Here is a 22,324-nt window from a genome sequence, read left to right on the forward strand (position 1 = left end):
TTTTCAACCCTGTAGTAAAAAAAATTAGTACATTCAGCATTCATTTTTTAATTTTTTTTAACTCTAGTTTTGATCCATCTATCAAAAAATATTTATTACAAACATTATCTACCAATCAGAAGAGCACAGGACTTCAGTTTTGTACAGAAAGCTCTCCCCCAAATGGGCGGTCCCTGGTGACGTATATTTATTTACTGAATTTACCCCAACAGAATGAAGTGTATATATATTCACGGAGTGTGTACATAGTTAAAGACTTTTTATCCATATTACCCTCAAAAGAGGGGTGTTCCTAACAGAGGAAGCTTATACGAAGAAAAGAAGAAGAACAGAATGGTATGTTTTAAATTACGATCTCATCTTTGCATAGTCCTGAGTCAAGTCCTGGGGAATTTACTTCTGATTCGTAATCTGTTGTGTTTGTTTTTTTGTTTGTTTTTTTATCCAACTTCAGATATTTTATTGCGCTAATAGTAATAGTTGTAATAGCTGTTAATGTTATCAATACACCTTAGTACTACCAGAGGTATATATGTCTCTGGTACTACAACAATGCACGACAGTTAGGTTTCTCCCTGCAATGTTAATATACAATACAATTAGGGGAATTTCAACGCATTCTTTTACTTTAGGGTCCCAACCAGCTGAGCTATATACATGATATAGTCTATAGAGCTATACTAAACTATCCTTTATCCTAAACTGTACCCCAACCCTAAAAACTTACCCTAACATATACATGTAACAACCCCTAACGTAAGCATTACAATAAATGATCTGTAAACCCTAACATGTAGTAACCCCTAAAGTAAAAGATAGCCCAAACATTTATATGTGTTTGGTTGCATGAAAAAAGAAAACAGATCCTGTGTCAACGTATATTTGTTCAGCCTAACAGAAGTTCCACTGGAAACTTTCTTATAAACAATGTCATAATATCTGTTCCTGTTGGAACAAATATTCTATACCATTTATTCCGTTAGGAACATTTACTGTAATATTTATTCCAGTGGAAATAATACTCCAGAATACTGTTTCCATTTGGAACTTATATTATGAAGGAACTTCTATTCCGTGACACCTGTGTCTGCCTTTTGTTTAAACTTTGATATGGAATTTAAAACTTAAAAATAGAATTAATTAAACAAGCGTGGTTTGTAATTTTTAACATCAGATTTCATAATACATGTAATAAGGTCTGTTTCTCAGGAACTATAAGCATTAGGTCAACTATATTTGGTTTATGAAATGATTGTATGTTGTACATGTCTCAGTGTTCTAGCTAGAAACTGAGTACAGAGGGACATTCCTATATAAAGGGCACTTTAGGGTGGCTATCATTTTTACAACAGATTTGCTTTTAAATTGGCAAATATAAATAGCCCCTTTATTTTGCTTATTTTACACAAACTCAACTACTTTCTTGCAGAGATATGTGAGGTTTTCTTTTGCTTATATAAAAGAAAAATCTTTTACTTGCATTTTGCAAGTGTTAATTTTAGATCAGATCCACATGATCCAGCCAGATGTTTTGATATCTAGCATTATCAGATTTCTAAGTTGATATTTAATGTCAGTTGGGGTAGGCTGTCAAGCAGTTCAGCATCATACATTTTGCCTATGCATAGTCAAACTGTAGTGTATATTTCAATTTGAGTAGCAACTGGTAGTTATTTTAACAATCTAAATCAGTAAATGTGTATTTTAAAGAAAATCCTCTTTAAGGGGTAATAACTCCACGTAAAAAAAAAAAAAAAAATTATGGCAGTCATTCCTGTTTCATTACCTTTTATAAAATCTTATTTTATGTTATTAATATGAAAAAGCTTCTAAATTTTAATATGAATTGTAAAAAGCTTTTGAAACTTATTTTAATTACTGGGCTGAAACAGAATGATGATTGTCTTACAATGAGGTCAATGAACCAGAGGATTAACTAGCTGTTTTTATAATTACACCATCATCAGAATTATTTGTACAATTTATTGTGTATCAAAACATAAAAGGTAATTGCATGCAATCAAGCCTAATTATTCTAGAATAAACATAAAGATTATCAAAAATGTATGAAGCCATTGTCACATGGTTGGTCAAAATCATTTTGTGGACAGTTGGGTCAATTCAAATGGAAACAAGGGCACAATTTTTTAAGTTTAAGGGCAGAAGGGCGCAGCCTGTAAAGGAGGGGGGGGGGGGGGGGGGGGGGGCAACAAGCCCCTCTATTTACAGCTAACGAGGACATTAATGTCTGTCTGACAGGTTTGTCTTACCTTGACCTCATTTTCACTGATCATTGATAATGTAAATGTTATGTAATATTTGTTGTATAACCTTTTTCTCTAAGACTTTCAACATACATTAAATCATGATCAGTGAAGCAGGTGAGACTGTGTGCACTCTTGTGGAAAAGTTAAAATGAACAAACAAAACTTATTGAAGCTATTGCCCTTTGACAAATAAAATATTTGTCGTGGCGTGGAGCATTTGAATGCTGGCTTTTATTGTTTCTACCAGCATATAGAGAAATTGAAATAATATTTTGTTTTGTTTTTAGAAAGGCATTTGTCAGGAGCCTGTAATTCAGTGGTTGTCGTTTGTTGCTGTGTTACATATATTTGTTTTTCGTTCATTATTTTGTACATAAGTTTGGCCGTTAGTTTTCTCGTTTGAATTGTTTTACATTTGTCATCTCGGGGCCTTTTATAGCTGACTATGCGGTATGGGCTTTGCTCATTGTTGAAGGCCGTATGGTGACCTATAGTTGTTAATTTCTGTGTCATTTGGTCTCTTGTGGAGAGTTGTCTCATTGTCATCATACCACATCCTCTTTTTTATATGGAAAGGATACAAATATATATGTCAGATTTTAGAATGCGAGTTCTTATTATTGCAATACTCACCCAGTCGCATCATTTGCAATAATAAAAAACGTGCAATAATTTCTGAATTTTCTGTAGTATTTCAGTCTATCCAAAAGCACTGAGTTGATTATAGTTTATTGTTTTGAAACTATCAGTGAAAATTAGGTAACTGTATATCTCTAGCCTTTAACATGTTTAATGAGATGATATTTCAACAACTATATCCTGGGCAAAGCAAATATCTACTAGTGAGTTAAACTATCTTACATTTTTACTTAAGCTCACATAAATGAAAGAAATTATTTTTAATAGGTAAAAATGACAAGCAATAAATATTTTCCAGGACAAGGAAAACAATGTTGAGGTTGTAGTGAGATGCCGCCCAATGATTAAAAGAGAAGTTGAGGCAGGACATGGAAGGTTTGTTGATTTTTACCCAAAGTTTGAAATAATACTGTATGCCTGCACACCTTTGTTTACCAAAAAATGTACATGTTATACCTGTCAACCTATGAAAATGAAAATGCTGGATATGACCTGCATTGAAGAAGAAAATCTCATCACACGCCTTAATACCAACACTTACTTCTCATCACACGCCTTAATACCAATACTTACTTCTCATCACACACCTTAATACCAATACTTACTTCTCATCGCATACCTTAATACCAATACTTACTTCACATTGCACACCTTAATACCAATACTTATCTCTCATCACACGCCTTAATACCAATACTTACTTCTCATCACACCCCTTAATACCAATACTTACTTCTCATCACACACCTTAATACCAATACTTACTTCTCATCGCATGCCTTAATACCAATACTTACTTCACATTGCACACCTTAATACCAATACTTATCTCTCATCACACGCCTTAATAGCAATACTTACTTCTCATCACACGCCTTAATACCAATACTTACTTCTCATCACACTCCTTAATACCAATACTTACTTCTCATTACACGCCTTAATACCAATACTTACTTCTCATCACACGCCTTAATACCAATACTTACTTCTCATCACATGCCTTAATACCAATACTTCTCATCACATGCCTTAATACCAATACTTACTTCTCATCACACGCCTTAATACCAATACTTACTTCTCATCACATGCCTTAATACCATTACATTGTACTTACTTCTCATCACACACCTTAAAACCAATACTTATAAGTATGTCTATTCGAGCCAAACTATACCTCATCTTGTTTCAATTCAAGTATTAAATTCATTCCCAAGCCACATGTTTCTCTGTATGTATCGAACTGTACAGCTGTATCAGCTATTCCATAAAGGTAGTTGATATTGGAATATAATAAAAAAATTAAGCACTAAAAGGAAGTAGAGATAAAAAAAATGTTTTTCAAAATATCAATTTTTTAATTGTTCTAAGGTAGAAAAATAAAAGAAAGTAATATTCTGATATGTATTTGCATTCAATTTGCCTTAGATTTATTCTTTTAACAAAGAAAAACACCAATAAATGTAAGGAGTATATTGTGAAAGGTGACAAAAAAGGGGAAGTAACTCAAATTTATTGTCAAACAACTTTGAAATCCACAAACTATTTACGACCTTAAGCTAAGGTAATTGGTGTTAATTAACAATGTGTTTGGCACCAAAGCTGTGAAGTGAAGCCTTGCACTTAATGGGTCACTTAATTTGACAGTTAACACAGCTAGTTGAACTTCCTGTCCAGGAAGAATTACGAATTTGCCGGTATTTCAAAGGAAAATCACTTATGAAATCAGTCTAAAAGCTCAAGAATCCATGGTGGAAACGGGTCATTTTCCGAATTCCCAGGGTATTTAACGACCTGGCAGGTATTTAGAAAATCCCGGGTGGGGGTGAAATTTACGGGTGTCATCTGCATGATACAGGTCAGTTGACAGGTATGACATGTATGTGAAAATTGGGCAAAAAACTTGCAAGTTTTAAAGATATTTATTATACAATACTATATTGATGGTGTTGTATCAGTTTCTTGTTTACACTGATTACAACTAGTAATAAGCATAAGTTTACAGTCACTTGACTATAGATTTTATTTGCATGGTTCTTTAATTCTTAGTTTATTTTATTTGTAATTAGGTATAATTTTTTCAATAAGTATAAGTATAAAGTCAGTTCTTGTTTTACAGAGTTGTTAAGGTTAATAAAGACAAGGGAGAAATAGTGGTTACAAAACCTGAATCTGAATGGTCAGACAATCCAGTATCTAGAACTTTTACATTTAATACAGTGTATGATGAGAAGTAAGTATTGGTATTAAGGTGTGTGATGAGAAGTAAGTACAATGTATTGGTATTAAGGCATGTGATGAGAAGTAAGTATTGGTATTAAGGCGTGTGATGAGAAGTAAGTATTGGTATTAAGGCGTGTGATGAGAAGTATTGGTATTAAGGCATGTGATGAGAAGTAAGTATTGGTATTAAGGCGTGTGATGAGAAGTAAGTATTGGTATTAAGGCGTGTAATGAGAAGTAAGTATTGGTATTAAGGAGTGTGATGAGAAGTAAGTATTGGTATTAAGGCGTGTGATGAGAAGTAAGTATTGGTATTAAGGCGTGTGATGAGAGATAAGTATTGGTATTAAGGTGTGCAATGTGAAGTAAGTATTGGTATTAAGGCATGCGATGAGAAGTAAGTATTGGTATTAAGGTGTGTGATGAGAAGTAAGTATTGGTATTAAGGGGTGTGATGAGAAGTAAGTATTGGTATTAAGGTGTGTGATGAGAGATAAGTATTTGTATTAAGGTGTGCAATGTGAAGTAAGTATTGGTATTAAGGCATGCGATGAGAAGTAAGTATTGGTATTAAGGTGTGTGATGAGAAGTAAGTATTGGTATTAAGGCGTGTGATGAGAAGTAAGTGTTGGTATTAAGGCGTGTGATGAGAAGTAAGTATTGGTATTAAGGCGTGTGATGAGAAGTAAGTGTTGGTATTAAGGCGTGTGATGAGAAGTAAGTATTGGTATTAAGGCGTGTGATGAGAAGTAGGTATTGGTATTAAGGCGTGTGATGAGAAGTAGGTATTGGTATTAAGGCGTGTGATGAGAAGTAGGTATTGGTATTAAGGCGTGTGATGAGAAGTAGGTATTGGTATTAAGGCGTGTGGTATTGCCATGATTTTTTTTTTATGCATTAGGTGAGAGATGCACATCAAAGATATGTCTGTTGTTAGTTTAGAAATGTTCTGTCCATAGGACAGAATATGAATTGAAAGAATAAAACTTAAATGTTCATGTGTGTTAGTAAGTATTTGTTGTACAGGTATTTAGGTTTGTCATGTTTGTAGTAACTCGTGTCGATGTATATCATGCAATCTCATCCAAAGTCATGAAAGTATTTACAGTATATGTGAAATAATACAAGTACTTTTTCATGAGTAACCAGCTGCTCCTGAACATGATTAATGGTGAAGAATCCTTTGGTTTAGCTGGTTGTAAAGTATAAATCAAATTAAATGGGTTTTTTATTTGAATTACCACTTTCTTAACATGATATATTATTGTATATATTATTATACAGAAAATGATAAAGGCTGTAATAGATTCCTCATTGACCTTGCTTTCCTAAAATTGTGAATTATAACATCTGCTGGTCGAACTAGATTATAATTCTGCTATTTTAAATGTCCTATGTTTTCTTATTATATAGATTTAGAAATACAAGCTTTTAAAAAGCAGGGGTATTCAATGTATTAATGTACATCCTTGATCAGAGATGTAAAACAAATTGTAAAGCATCTTATGGGATGTTATTTCTTCCAGCTATTACCGGTAGATTATCTGTTAATGTGTATTCAAGTGAACCTGTTCTGTTGGTTTTACTTAGCTATTACATTCTTAGTCATTTCAAGATAAAGTCAAATATGTTTACTTGTATTTTAAATTGAAAATAATCACAGTTTTTAAATGGATTGCTGTTTAAAACCAATGATTGTTCATCTCCTGTCCAAATGACCAACTAACAGTTATTTAAGAAAGTTTGTTTCTAGACACAGTGATACATAGCTGTTTGTGTTGTAAAGAGAGAAATTGCATACCTTCTTTATTAAAGACTTTAAAAAAAACAATTAGTGGAATGCAACAGATAAAAACTTAAATAAGTTAATGGCATAAATTTTCATATTACTCTGGAATCAATGGTGCTATATAGCCTACACTGTCTTTGAATCTTGACACAATGAATATAAACCGGATAATATCAATTTTATTATCATGATTTTAAATTACGATTAAAATAAGATTAAGATTATGGGGTTCTTCTGACTATAAGTGCCATTAAATTGTGGTATTTACAGCTCTTTTCATAATGCTAGCAAGACAAAGGTTTGTTTGGCTTGCTTGCTTTGTTTGTATCAATGTTTGCTCAAGCATTGTAATTAAGATTGACATCTGAAAACAACATAAAAAGGTGGACTTAAACTTGTATACATTATATTTAAATTTGATTGGACATTATCAAATAATCAAATTTACCTATACACAGGTTTAACTCCGCCTACTTACATTATTTGCAGATGTCAATCTTAATTACAATGCTTGAGCAAACATTTATACAAACAAAGCAAGCAAGTCAAACAAACCTTTGTCTTGCTAGCATTATGAAAAGAGCTGTAACGTATGTATTTTTTTCTCCAGTTATTCTGTGACTTGAGATTAAATGTATAATCTTGTACTTGTTAAAAGTTTTTAACTGACGAAGTAAATCATCAGAATTTGATCAATATAGTCTGCTGTGAGGTGTCAATATTCTATTACATAAAGTCACAATAACATTGAGTAGAAAGTCCTTTTAAAGTTAGTGTCACAGGTTACTGTGAATTCAGAATTTTTTGCGATTTTTTTATTAATGCAAAAGTTACATCGGTAATATAGGTTTGGCAACATCAAAATCTTGCATTCTAAGCATTTCCTGAAATCGGAACAATTAATCTCATATGTCAATTGTTAAAAATTACAGTACATTAAACCTGTTGCAAATGACCTTTTAACAGAAGACCTGCTAGTTCTTTTAATGATTATGTTTATAATATCAACTATTAATGATTTTTTTTTTTAACATTTTAGTTCTCAGCAACAGGAATTATATGATGAAACTATACATGATATAGTACAGTCTGTAATAGAAGGTTATAATGGTACAGTGATTGCTTATGGTCAGAAAGGTGCCGGAAAGACTTATACTATACAGGGTAAAATTCATTATAGAATAACTAATTGAAAAATTCAAATATAAAAAAATATTGAACAAGTGACTGAACAACACATTAATTCATGAATGCACATAGCGCATGAGTTAATTATCAGTGTTGTTTGGTCACGAGTTGAATATTTTTCGATATTTGAATTATTTGATTAGTTATTCTATTTATTACATTGACCATGTGCTTTTTAATGGAAATAAAGTAGAAAATGCGAGGAACTATATCTTTTCCTACACATTCACAATTTGCTTTGATGCAACGTCATTGACAACGTCTTGACAACACCTATTGTTGTATGAAGTTAGAGAAGAGAAGTTATCGAGTTTATTTCACATGTTAAATTATTGGTTTATATTTCACTGGGTAATTCATTGCAACCAATGTAATTATATGAGTTATCTCTGTGTTAAACATGAGTTATAAACTTCTTCACCAAAACAAAGAAACTCCCACACAACACTAAAAATCCCTCTGAGAGCACCTTAGAGTCTTCACTCTTGGTGAAGTTATCTTTCTTATAAACAGTATATACAAAATTATACCGAAGGCAGCAATCAAAAACCACTTAGTCAGTGAAAAACAGACAGCACCTTGGCCAAAAGGAAAAGATGAACAGACAACAGTCTCCATAATATAAGAACAAACATTGTGTTTTGATCATTATGAGAAATTTGCAACAGAATACTGCCTCATGCTGAATATAAATAGCACTCACAAGTCATTGCCATTGTATTTTAAACAAGTATTTTTCCAATAACTTTATAATTATTTTTATTAACAAATCAAAAGTATTTATTTTATTATGAAGGTGTTACTGATGAATCTGATAATAGAGGACTAATGAACAGAACATTTGAACATATATTTAACTACATTTCTCATGCAGAAAATGAACACTATATTGTACATGCATCTTACTTAGACATATACATGGTATGTATTAGTTTTGATTGTCTACTAGGTGTTATCTTAGATGTTAATCTATTACAATCACCTCTGATGTTAAGCTATTACAATCATTAATTGCTAAAATAAAGAGTTCAAATCCGACACTCTATGGGATTAACAGACATTTACTAGGTTATGATTGTCCCAACCAATCAACAAACTTCACTATTACAGAATCAGTAATTATCTTCCAATCAGATAGTAAGAAGCATTCAGCCCGCAGACTGTGCATCGTTCAACTCTTAAGACCAATCACCTCTGAGGCTCTGGCAGTGTGAAGTTATGTCATGACATGGTATAGCATTACACAAAGTGTGTGAAAAACATGTGTAATCCTTTTTTGCTCTGAAAATCATTCAACTTAAAGTCATATGAAACTTCAAATTTAAAAAAAAAGTTGAAGATGTTTTATATACTTGAATGGCTAAGTTGTATTATAAAACAAGTGTGTATGGACTTTCTTGTGAAAGAAAATCTTTTATCTTATCAAAATCTTCAGAAATGTACTGCTATTGAATTATTGTCTTTCCGTATACATTGTCGATATTTTTCCTTATGCAGTGACCTTGACTATGAGACCTTTCGTTAGAACTTCGGCCAGTGCAAGTGCGAGGGAAAACCCTGATGACAGAATGTAAACAAACGTGCACTCGAAGGTGAATAGTAATAATTGATTCTTAAAGATTAAATTAAATACACAAAATCATTTAACAACAGCTATTGAAAAGTTTATTAAACAGGGAAAATTATGTTCTCTATCATAGTGTGCAAAGAGTGTCTTAGTGCTTCATTTTATATTCATTCACCAATTCATGTGAATAGCAAATATTGAGTAATCTATTGCAGAGCATGTATAGTATGAGTGTACCCTGATTGTTGAGTGATCTATTGCAGAGCATGTATAGTATGAGTGTACCCTGATTGTTGAGTAATCTATTGCAGAGCATGTATAGTATGAGTGTACCCTGATTGTTGAGTGATCTATTGCAGAGCATGTATAGTATGAGTGTACCCTGATTGTTGAGTGATCTATTGCAGAGCATGTATAGTATGAGTGTACCCTGATTGTTGAGTGATCTATTGCAGAGCATGTATAGTATGAGTGTACCCTGATTGTTGAGTGATCTATTGCAGAGCATGTATAGTATGAGTGTACCCTGATTGTTGAGTGATCTATTGCAGAGCATGTATAGTATGAGTGTACCCTGATTGTTGAGTGATCTATTGCAGAGCATGTATAGTATGAGTGTACCCTGATTGTTGAGTGATCTATTGCAGAGCATGTATAGTATGAGTGTACCCTGATTGTTGAGTAATCTATTGCAGAGCATGTATAGTATGAGTGTACCCTGATTGTTGAGTGATCTATTGCAGAGCATGTATAGTATGAGTGTACCCTGATTTTTGAGTGATCTATTGCAGAGCATGTATAGTATGAGTGTACCCTGATTGTTGAGTAATCTATTGCAGAGCATGTATAGTATGAGTGTACCCTGATTGTTGAGTGATCTATTACAGAGCATGTATAGTATGAGTGTACCCTGATTGTTGAGTAATCTATTGCAGAGCATGTATAGTATGAGTGTACCCTGATTGTTGAGTATTCTATTGCAGAGCATGTATAGTATGAGTGTACCCTGATTGTTGAGTAATCTATTGCAGAGCATGTATAGTATGAGTGTATGAGTGTAACCTGATTGTTGAGTGATCTATTGCTAAGCATGTATAGTATGAGTGTACCCTGATTGTTGAGTGATCTATTGCAGAGCATGTATAGTATGAGTGTACCCTGATTGTTGAGTGATCTATTGCAGAGCATGTATAGTATGAGTGAAGCCTGATTGTTGAGTGATCTATTGCAGAGCATGTATAGTATGAGTGTACCCTGATTGTTGAGTGATCTATTGCAGAGCATGTATAGTATGAGTGTACCCTGATTGTTGAGTGATCTATTGCTTAGCATGTATAGTATGAGTGTACCCTGATTGTTGAGTGATCTATTGCTTAGCATGTATAGTATGAGTGTACCCTGATTGTTGAGTAATCTATTGCTTAGCATGTATAGTATGAGTGTACCCTGATTGTTGAGTGATCTATTGCAGAGCATGTATAGTATGAGTGTACCCTGATTGTTGAGTGATCTATTGCAGAGCATGTATAGTATGAGTGTACCCTGATTGTTGATTGATCCATTGCAGAGCATGTATAGTATGAGTGTACCCTGATTGTTGAGTGATCTATTGCTTACCCATGTATAGTATGAGTGTACCCTGATTGTTGAGTGATCTATTGCAGAGCATGTAAAGTATGAGTGTACCCTGATTGTTGAGTGATCTATTGCTTAGCATGTATAGAATGAATTTACACTGAATGTTGAGAGGTGTATTACTGAGCATGTATAGTATGAGTGTACACTAAATGTTGAGTGATCTATTGCAGAGCATGTGTAGTATGAATATACACTGAAGTTGAGCAGTGTATTATGGAGCATGTATAGTATGAATATACACTGAATATTGAGAAGTGAATTACAGAGCATGTATAGTATGAATATACACTGAATATTGAAAGGTGTATTACAGAGCATATAGATATAAGAAGATGTGGTATGAGTGCCAATGAGACAACTCTCCATCCAAGTCATTATTTGTAAAAGTAAACCATTATAGGTCAAAGTACGGTCTTCAACACGGAGCCTTGGCTCACACCGAACAGCAAGCTATAAAGGGCCCCAAAAATGACTAGTGTAAAACCATTCAAAAGGGAAAATGTATAGTATGAATATACACTGAATATTGAAAGGTGTATTACAGAGCACGTATAGTATGAATATACACTGAATATTGAGAGATGAATTACAGAGCATGTGTAATATGAATGTACACTGAATGTTGAAAGGTTTATTACAGAGCATGTATAGTATGAATGTACACTGAATGTTGAAAGGTGTATTACAGAGCATGTATAGTATGAATGTACACTGAATGTTCAAAGGTGTATTGCAGAGCATGTGTAGTATGAATGTACACTGAATGTTGAAAGGTGTATTACAGAGCATGTATAGTATGAATGTACACTGAATGTTGAAAGGTGTATTACAGAGCATGTGTAGTATGAATGTACACTGAATGTTGAAAGGTGAATTACAGAGCATGTGTAGTATGAATGTACACTGAATGTTGAAAGGTGTATTACAGAGCATGTGTAGTATGAATGTACACTGAATGTTGAAAGGTGTATTACAGAGCATGTATAGTATGAATGTACACTGAATGTTGAAAGGTGTATTACAGAGCATGTGTAGTATGAATGTACACTGAATGTTGAAAGGTGTATTACAGAGCATGTATAGTATGAATTTACACATAATGTTGAAAGGTGTATTACAGAGCATGAATAATATGAATATACATTGAAGATTGAAAGGTGTATAATGGAGCATGTGTAGTATGAATATACACTGAAGGTTAAAAAATAGTACATCTAGAAATATCAGAAGTTCCTTGAATTAGGTTAATAGTTGTTTGCTTTTACAAATCTTGTATTGTAGAGTATTATATTTTTTTATGAAGAAGATATTTATTAATTATTTAATATGTTAAAAAGGAAGAGATCACAGATTTGTTGTCTAAAGATTTTACAAAGAAATATGATATCAAGGAAAACCCAGAAACAGGAGTTTACGTAAAGGTACACATATTTAAGTCAAATCCAGCTGTGTAATGGTACAGAAATACAGAGGTGACCAAAAACATAATTTGAATAGAATCCTAAATTACAAGTTTAATTTCATAAAATGTCAGTAGACTGTTACCAACTCTGGGTTTATGTTAATAACTTTTATGTTTGCACTATATGTCAATCATGATTTTATTGCCTAAAGTTTGTCTATACGTACGTAAGTACATCTCTTCATATGACCGTATGTCCATCCATCCATACGTCCCAAAATAAGTTTCCATTCTCTAACTTTATTTTGGCTCAACCAAATGTTATGAAGCTTATACACAATGCTTATTTCCACCAAACTCAGATCAAGTTTGAATTTGGGTAGCATCACTTTCATTCTTGAGTTATGTCCCTTAATAAATGGAAAAATTGGCAAATTTGCCGTTTCTTCACTCTAATTTGCCTCAACCAAATGTTATATAACTTATACACAATGACTATTAACACCAAACACAGATCAAGATAGCATTAAGGTGGCGTCACTTCTGCCATTCTTGAGTTATGTCCCTTTGTAAATTGAAAAATTGCAGAATTTGCTGTATATTTACAAGCGGGGGCATCTGTGTCCAAATAGACACATTCTTCGATTATTTTGACAATATAACAGAAATAAATCTGTATAAATATATGTAATCAAAATCTCTCAAATGGAGGTAAATAAAAAATACTCTGTAAAATAATGCAGAGCTTATATAAAATATATATACAGATGGACAAAATATAATATGACATTCAGATTTGAAATCATGAATGAAAGGAATTATTTTTTTATATTTTACATAAGACATATAAGGTATTTTAGCCCCTATGACCTTGAATCATTGTCTTTTTCTGATATTTTAATATTTTTGTAGGGGATGGAATAATGTTAAAAAAATCATTTGTTGTCTGTTAAATCTTAAAAAGGTTCCACTACAAAACATTAAATCTTTGTCAAATGGAACTGGAAAATAATTACAACTATCTTTCAGAGCTTGTTACAGGAGATGAAAATTGTAAATCATTTATTTTAAGTTATCATGAAATTTACAGGAACACATTTTTTAAGGAGTTAAATCTATAAATGTTTTAAAAGATTTCAATGATATTTTAGGATCAGTTGTCATTTGTCACCAAAAATGTCACAGAAATGGAACATGCTTTTAGAACAGGGCATGAAAACAGGCTTAAAAAGTAAGTACACTTATTTATAAGTCACAGTAATAGTGTATTATATATGTATATGTACCTTTTTCGCTTTATATTTATTTTCATAAATTTAGCAGTAGGTATATTTTCGTCCAAATAAATACACATGAATACATGCAGCTTACTTGCATATAAAACCATTGAGTAAATATCACCGAAATATGCAAACTGTTAAAAAACAACACCAGTGATCCATACAGAAAACCAATAAGGCCATTTCAAAAAAAGTATAACAAAAATATTGAACTCCCAAATTAACTTTAATATGTCAATTCAAACTGAATAGATTGTGAAAAAAATCTGTGTTGTTAAAAGTTACTGCTTTCAAACTAGTCAAAGGTTGATAACTCTAAAGCATTTGGAAAACTCAGGTTTTTACTTCTGTCATTAAGAAGTTTAGAAGTCCAGTAAAGTCGAATGTTTGCAAAATGACGAAATGTAAAATGAGAAGTGAAAATGCTTCTATCCTTTGATGAGTGTTTAACTAAGGGATGACATAACTGTAAAACATCAATGCAATGTAATTGCTTGAAGTAACTTTCAAACTCCCTTTGAGATATATTTGGACTGCCTCCTCAGTTATGGTCTTTTGACCACGAATGTTTTGCATAGAGTTAAAATGTTAAAGATTGGGTTTAGGTCAGTTTATAGTTGTAGGTCAATAATATTTGGTATGCAGTTGTACAAGCTTTTCCATTTCTTGTTTCCATGGAGGTTTTATTTTGCCCTGCACCCTCATTGACTTTTAATGTTTTGCATAGCTTACATTTTTAAGTATCCCATTTTAATTTCAACATTTACATTATACTATCAAAATTACAAAAGGGTGGACATATCTCTGTGTCAACAGTTTATCTACTGTTATTGACGACTTTGTCGGATGTCCTCATACTTCTGTATCCAAATATATATGTTTTGACACCTGTCAAGGAACCGGTTGATGAAATAGGCCTTTTGAACAAAACATGAAGATAGATGATCATAGATGCAGTTGTTCTATCTATTTATTTAAGAATATTAAACAGACAAAAAGATACAGTTTCAAAAGGAATGAACTATTGTTTGATTGATTTTGATTACATGTCTATCATTTACTTTTTCAATGATCTCTGCTGAAACAATTGAACCAATTTCAACCAAACTATGGGTGAATGGTCCTAATGTTATTTTGTATAAGATTGTGTTTTTTTTTCAGTCAGTCAACAAACATGACTGCAATGGCTAAATGTAGAACATAAGGGTAAAATGCATTAACAGTCTTATATCTCGAAAAACTGTAACAGATAGAGAAAATCTAATTGTGTAAAAAATGCTCAAAATGTCAATACCTACCTTCTTCCTGTTTGCACCCAAATTATTGACTAATTTACATGTTCTTTCCAATTATCTTGATAACTATAATAGATAAGTACTCAGTAGAAACTGTGAATAGCAAAAAATGATCAGCTATACAAAATTTACAAAAATGCCAAAATGACTGTAACAAACAGATGGCTCCTTACAGGAGTTATTGCCCTTAAAAGAAGATTTTTTTTTACTAATTTTCGAGTACTTGCATCTAAGAGCTATTCCAGAAATAAAAGTATGGAAGTCAATTTAACCTCGCCATGCATGAACTTTTAAATGATTATTTCATATAATTGTTAAGGCTATCTGTCTAAAATAACCACCACCCATCAAATTTTAATAATAGTGCCTTCCTACCTCCCCCTACCCCCCTCCTCCCTTTCCCTCATTCAATTAATTCTGGAAAAGCCCTAATCCTGAAAAATATAATAGATAGGTAGAAACTGTTAACAGCAAAAATGATTGGTATACAAGATCTATAAGAATTCTAATATGACAGAAACCATTGACTGACCACTTATAGTAGCAATTGCCCTTAAAAGACAATTTTTTACTAACTTTTGAGTTATTGCCTATTATTTCAATTTTTGACAGGTGAACGATTGAGGCTCTAAATATTCTCTTGTTCATTATATATACCTATTACTATTTATTGTATTTCAAACTATGTTATATAAAGATTCATTGATAAATCGAATCTGCATGTATGCTTTAAGCACTAGCCTTTATTTTATTAAGTCTCCCAAACGAAGTTTGGGAAGACTTATTGTTTTTGCTCAGTTCTTATTATTATTATTATTCTTCTTCTTCTTCTTCTTCTTCTTCTTCTTCTTCTTCTTCTTCTTCTTCCGCCGCTTTTAAATTTGAACTTGTCCGCACCCGTTCTCCAAAACCGCTTGTCGGATTAACTTAGGGTTTCACAATATGTTAGACTAACATGTCTAGTGGTGCAATCAGGGTTTTGTTTTTGCAATGGGGTTTATAAAGGGGTACTTTGAGGGGCAAAAAGAAAAGAGGGTTTTACTATAGAAGCCTATGGGATTTTATTTTTTTAAATTTTCAAATGATTATAAATTGAAAACCGTTCGTGATAGACACAAACTTTTTAATTGAAAATGTTCTAAATGATAAAGCCCATTAAATGAAATACAGGGTTAGTCCCCAGGGGTCACCCCCACCCCCTGCCATTTAAGAAAGTTCTAATACCTTGTAAGTGGTCAAGATCCCCACCCCTAAACCATATATATTCTGGTTTGTCATGCTAAGATGGTTTGAATGATATACAGGGTTAGTACCCAGGGGTCATCCCCACCCCCTGTCATTTGAGAAAGTTCTAATATCTTGTAAATGGTCGAGATCCCCACCCCTAAACCATATATATTCTGGTTTGTCATGATAAAGTACATCAAATGTAATACAGGGTTAGTCCCCAGGGGTCACCCCCACCCCCTGCCATTTAAGAAAGTTCTAATATCTTCTAAGTGGTCAAGATCCCCGACCCTAAACCATGTATATTCTGGTTTGTCATGCTAAGATGGTTTGAATGATATACAGGGTTAGTCCCCAGGGGTCATCCTGACCCCTGCCATTTGAGAAAGTTCTAATATCTTGTAAATGGTCGAGATCCCCACCCCTAAACCATATATATTCTGGTTTGTCATGATAAAGCACATCAAATGAAATACAGGGTTAGTCCCCAGGGGTTACCCCCACCCCCTGCCATTTAAGAAAGTTCTAATATCTTGAAAGTGGTTAAGATCCCCACCCCTAAACCATATATATTCTGGTTTGTCATGCTAAGATGGTTTGAATGATATACAGGGTGAGTCCCCAGGGGTCATCCCGACCCCCTGCCATTTGAGAAAGTTCTAATATCTTGTAAATGGTCGAGATCCCCACCCCTAAACCATATATATTCTGGTTTGTCATGATAAAGCACATCAAATGAAATACAGGGTTAGTCCCCAGGGGTTACCCCCACCCCCTGCCATTTAAGAAAGTTCTAATATCTTGAAAGTGGTTAAGATCCCCACCCCTAAACCATATATATTCTGGTTTGTCATGCTAAGATGGTTTGAATGATATACAGGGTTAGTCCCCAGGGGTCATCCCGACCCCCTGCCATTTGAGAAAGTTCTAATATCTTGTAAATGGTCGAGATCCCCACCCCTAAACCATATATATTCTGGTTTGTCATGATAAAGCACATCAAATGTTATACAGGGTTAGTCCCCAGCGGTCACCCCCACCCCTTGCCATTTGAGAAAGTTCTAATATCTTGTAAATGGTCGAGATCCCCACCCCTTAACCATATATATTCTGGTTTGTCATGATAAAGCACATCAAATGAAATACAGGGTTAGTCTCCAGAGGTCACCCCCACCCCCTGCTATTTAAGAAAGTTCTAATATCTTCTAAGTGGTCAAGATCCCCACCCCTAAACCATATATATTCTGGTTTGTCATGCGAAGATGGTTTGAATGATATACAGGGTTAGTCCCCAGGGGTCATCCCGACCCCCTGCCATTTTAGAAAGTTCTAATATCTTGTAAATGGTTGAGATCCCCACCCCTAAACCATATATATTCCTATTTGTCATGTCTCGAACATTTGAATGACGTATACGGTCAGTCCCCAGGGGTTCCCCCCATCCCCAATGTTCTAATATCTTGTAAATGGTCGAGATCCCCACCCCTAAACCATATATATTCTGGTTTGTCATGCCAAGATGATTTGAATGATATACAAGGTTAGTCCCCAGGCATCACTAATGCATATAACTTTACTGGACCAAACCAATTTTCACTGGACGTTGCCCAATGTCAGGCGACCCTGGGAATTACGAATTATGGGAGCTTCGTTTGGGAGACTTCGTAACAGCATCCTGTTACAATCATTTCTTGTTGATCTGATGTGGTCTGTCTTTTTCAGAGATACATTTATGAGTAGAGCTTCTGCCAGAGCATATTCAATATTTACTATCACTATAGAATGCTGTAAAGTATGTATGTAGATGAAATTGTCATATTGCTTCTCTGTAGATATGTCTAGTAGATAAGTAGACATTTAATTTTTACCCCCATTTACAGAGAGGGTGATAAATTGCAATGCGCTTGTCTGTCAATCCATTCTTTCTAAAATCCATTCCATCCATCATTTGTCAGTCCTTTTATCTAATATTTCCATAACATCTAATAAGCTTGTATATTTTTATATTAGGAATGAGAACAACTGAGTAGTTTGATTTTACAAAACAAATCGTAGTTCAGTCAGATTTTTTCATAATGATACTGATATATAATGATCAAAACTTTTATGGTCAAGTCATGGTAATGCCACAATTTAATATATTTTATTAAAGACATGTTTTTTTATGACAGATGGATGGAGATGGAGAATATCACACAAGAGTTGGACGCTTAAATTTAGTAGACTTTGCTGGTAGTGAGAGAATAAGTAAACCACAAGCTCAGGTAATCATATCTCCAATGATTTTTAATGGATTGAATCAGTCAATGAAATGGTTCACCTTTGTTTCACTTTCAATGTTGACATTCTTTTCCTTTTAATGGCTGAACACGACTAATACATGCGTAACCAATCTCTAGCTAATGGATTAAATTGAAGGTCACATGAATACGAATTCAATGAGGTCGATTATTATTCACTTGCAACTGAATAATTCATCAGCAATGTTTCTTAGCTTATTTTGACAAAATTTAACTAAACTGTCTGCTAAAAGCGAATTATTATTTCACTTTGATAAATGATTGAACAAAAAAAAATCATATTTTAATTTTTTTTATATCTCACAGCTAATGTCCTTTTAATGTAGAAGAATTACTGCTTTTGAAACTGCACATAGGTCGAGTATAGCTACACAAGCTCTTTAAAGCCTCTATTTTTGTCTCACCTGCGACGAAAGTCGCGGAAAGTGAGACATAGGGATTGCTTCTCCGGCGACAGCTGCGATGACGGCGTCAACAATTGTTAAGTTTTCTGCTTAAGTTAGTTTGATAGGAACTACTTGAGATAGATCAATGATATCTTGTATGAAGTTGCGTTACTATCAGTACATATCAGTTTGACAACCATTTTGAGTCCCTGCCCCCAAGCCAGGGTCCAGTGACTTTGAATTAATTAGCAATTTTAAATGTAAAGTTTTCTGCTTAAGTTAGATTGATAGGAACTACTTGTGATAGATCAATGGTATTTTGTATGAAGTTGCATTACTATCAGTACATATTAGTTTGACGACTATTTTGAGGCCCTGCCCCCTAGGTCATGGTCCATGACCAGTGACTTTGAATTAATTAGCAATTTTAAATGTTTTTTTTTTTTTTAACAACAAATATATTCTTTATTCTAAAGATTGCTTGTTACAATTATACTTCACTGTCCAAGAGCCAGTGGAGTTTTCCTGTGAAAAAAAACTGAGTTGCCAGGAACATACTCAGAATATAATAAACAATATTACATTAACTATTACAATATATACAAATTATTCTATTAAATCAATTTCTTCAAATTTATGAAAAATACATTTTGAGAAATTATTTTGCTTTCATTCATAACCCTTCTTAATTCCTTTATAAACAATTCATACACATCGGCTTACGTTAGATTGATAGGAACTACTTGTGATGGATCAATGGTATTTTGTTTGAAGTTGCATTACTATCAGTACATATCAGTTTGACGACTATTTTGAGGCCCTGCCCCCTAGGGCATGGTCCACAGGACTTTATATTTCTGATTTTAGTAAGTTTTTCAGCAGGTTGTGCAATAACTTGAGTTTGCTGGCTTAATTTACTGGAAACTTTCCATAATTGTTAAAATTGTTGAAACATAACACTCTGTTTGATTTTAAAAATTCTGATGTGTCACTCCATAGTGATGGGACTTCGACCTACAGATAAATAAAAGGCATTTTTTTAATTTAATGCAATTTTTGACATTTGATTGGATCAAATTACTTCAAACTTAATGCTGAGTTTAGGATTGGTGAATGTAGACTCATTTTTTATTTTGAAAATTTTCTGGTTTGTCATTTCAGAGTTATTGGACTTTTAACAGTCATATTTGACACAATATTTATGTGCCTTATGCATGTTTTTTTCTACAGAGCCATTTTATTTGCATTTGAATGAATGCCTTCTTATTATCCCTTTTTTATTTAAACAATATCAAAATACACAATATGAGTGTATCATACACTTGACCAACGAGCCTGTATAACATATCAATGTTCTTAGGCCTTTTGCCTGAAAGTTTTTATATTTAAACAGGTTTCTTGTCATTATATTTAAATAACCATAATCTTCCATTAGTTTAAATTGACAAGTTTTGCAGGCGTAATGGAACTTTGACTTTGACCATTACCCTCCCTCAAACAAAGTTTTGCTGGTTTATACAAATCAACCAGTCTATCTATCCATTATTCTGTCTGTGTTTGTCTGGCTGTCCATGGACCTTGTAAGCCCAACTTCTCCTCCTGAATGGCTAGATGGATATTAATGAAACTTCACACAGTTGTTATATGTAAGGGTGTCCATAGAGGATTACAACCCTTTCAAGCATGTTAAAGGGGATATAATCAAATGCAATTACATTACCGGTATGTACTTAAATTTACTAATAGTATTGTGGGGAGGGGGTATCGTATAGTGAGTTCACTGACAGTTCTAGTTTACTTTTGTAAAACATTGACACCTTGTGAGGTCAACTCCTCTCAGAACTTTTGACAGAAAGCTTTCATACTTGGTAGTATATGCATATAATCATATACCTATTGTATTTTTTGTTAATTTGTTCTCGCTCGTAGGATTATTTGTCATCATGTGCAGCTAACCATAATATACCATCAATTTGATTAAAACAAATTTTGGGAAGTTATGAGACTTTTTTTGCCATTGTTGGACAATATCGCCTTGTGAAGACAACTCCTTTAAGACCATTAAATACTTCAATCAACAGGTTACCTGATTTTGTAATCCTTGATTAGATAGCTACAAAATTGTTGGTGGTAATGTTGCTTGCTGAATTCTTAAAATGACTGCATGTCAATTGAAATGCCAATAATTACATTGATAATAACTAAAGTTCCAAACTGTACTGGTATTGTAATCTGTGTATCTGTTGTAAAACAATCTACTGTAGAGACAATTGTATTTCATGGTTACTCAGTAACTGGAGACATTTAACTATGGCGTAGCAATCCATTTGTATTTGAATGCAGTCTTTACTTTGTCTCAGCAAAGTTGAGGCAGGCTATTGGAGTAGACCATCTGCATCCAGATCTATGTATGCACCCAAAGCCAATTCTCAGGTATTACTTTACAAATGGACATATTTTTATTATACCTTGCTTGGAAGGAGGGGGTATACTGGTTGATATTTTTCTGTTCCTGCTTCTGTTGCACAAAGTTTTGATTGCATTGTTCTCAGAAACTACAAATTGAGGACTTTCACATCCATCACTCATCAACTTCAAGTTTTCTAAAATAGCAGGGGTTTCATTAATGAGCAATAGCTCACAGTTCAACTTGTTTTTGGCTTGTCTACCATGGACAAATTCAGCTACTTGTTTTTGACTGTCTAATTGGAACTTTAGATATTAAATTTTTGGTTCATTGTTTAGCTTTTTGAAATCATTTTTGCAGTAATGGAATATTATCAATTTCCTGTGTAAACATTGAGAATTTTTTTGGGAATTAGTTGGAATAAAAGTTGCAATTTTGATAGACCATATTTCTTCTGATAAATTATGAAATTTGTTTGAAAAGAATTTTGAATCAAAGTAATGACCATTATATTGAATAGTTAAAGAACAATCTATGTATAAAACAATTGGAGATTTTTGTATATTTTTAGGGTAATGTTCTAAAAGAGGCAAGAAGTTTGTATTGTTCTATTACATGTTTGAGAAATATAATTACTGTCATGTCAGATGGGAACAATATTATACCTTATCGAGACTCCAAACTCACTAGGTTATTACAAGGTAATTCTATAT

The 22,324-nt window shown here is 33.2% G+C and overlaps 1 protein-coding gene across 3 annotated transcripts in view; it reads left to right on the forward strand.

Moving 5' to 3' along the window:
- The first annotated feature begins 207 nt into the window (after positions 1-207).
- The window catches only part of LOC127730622 (kinesin-like protein KIF3B), a 274,564-nt gene continuing 252,447 nt past the window's right edge, over positions 208-22,324 (forward strand). For 2 of the 3 annotated variants that reach the window (XM_052239115.1, XM_052239114.1), the window contains exons 1-9: positions 208-336; positions 3,205-3,281; positions 5,029-5,142; positions 7,961-8,085; positions 8,906-9,030; positions 12,652-12,735; positions 13,868-13,947; positions 18,241-18,310; positions 18,690-18,782. In XM_052239115.1, the coding sequence (XP_052095075.1) occupies positions 334-336; positions 3,205-3,281; positions 5,029-5,142; positions 7,961-8,085; positions 8,906-9,030; positions 12,652-12,735; positions 13,868-13,947; positions 18,241-18,310; positions 18,690-18,782 (771 nt within the window). In that variant the 5' untranslated portion in view covers positions 208-333. Of the gene's footprint in view, positions 337-3,204; positions 3,282-5,028; positions 5,143-7,960; positions 8,086-8,905; positions 9,031-12,651; positions 12,736-13,867; positions 13,948-18,240; positions 18,311-18,689; positions 18,783-22,182; positions 22,313-22,324 lie in introns of all 3 variants that reach the window. The other variant, XM_052239116.1, reaches the window with a different exon arrangement.

This window comes from Mytilus californianus, unplaced genomic scaffold, assembly GCF_021869535.1.
Source record: "Mytilus californianus isolate M0D057914Y unplaced genomic scaffold, xbMytCali1.0.p SCAF_2, whole genome shotgun sequence".
In the NCBI taxonomy this organism is placed as follows: domain Eukaryota; kingdom Metazoa; phylum Mollusca; class Bivalvia; order Mytilida; family Mytilidae; genus Mytilus; species Mytilus californianus.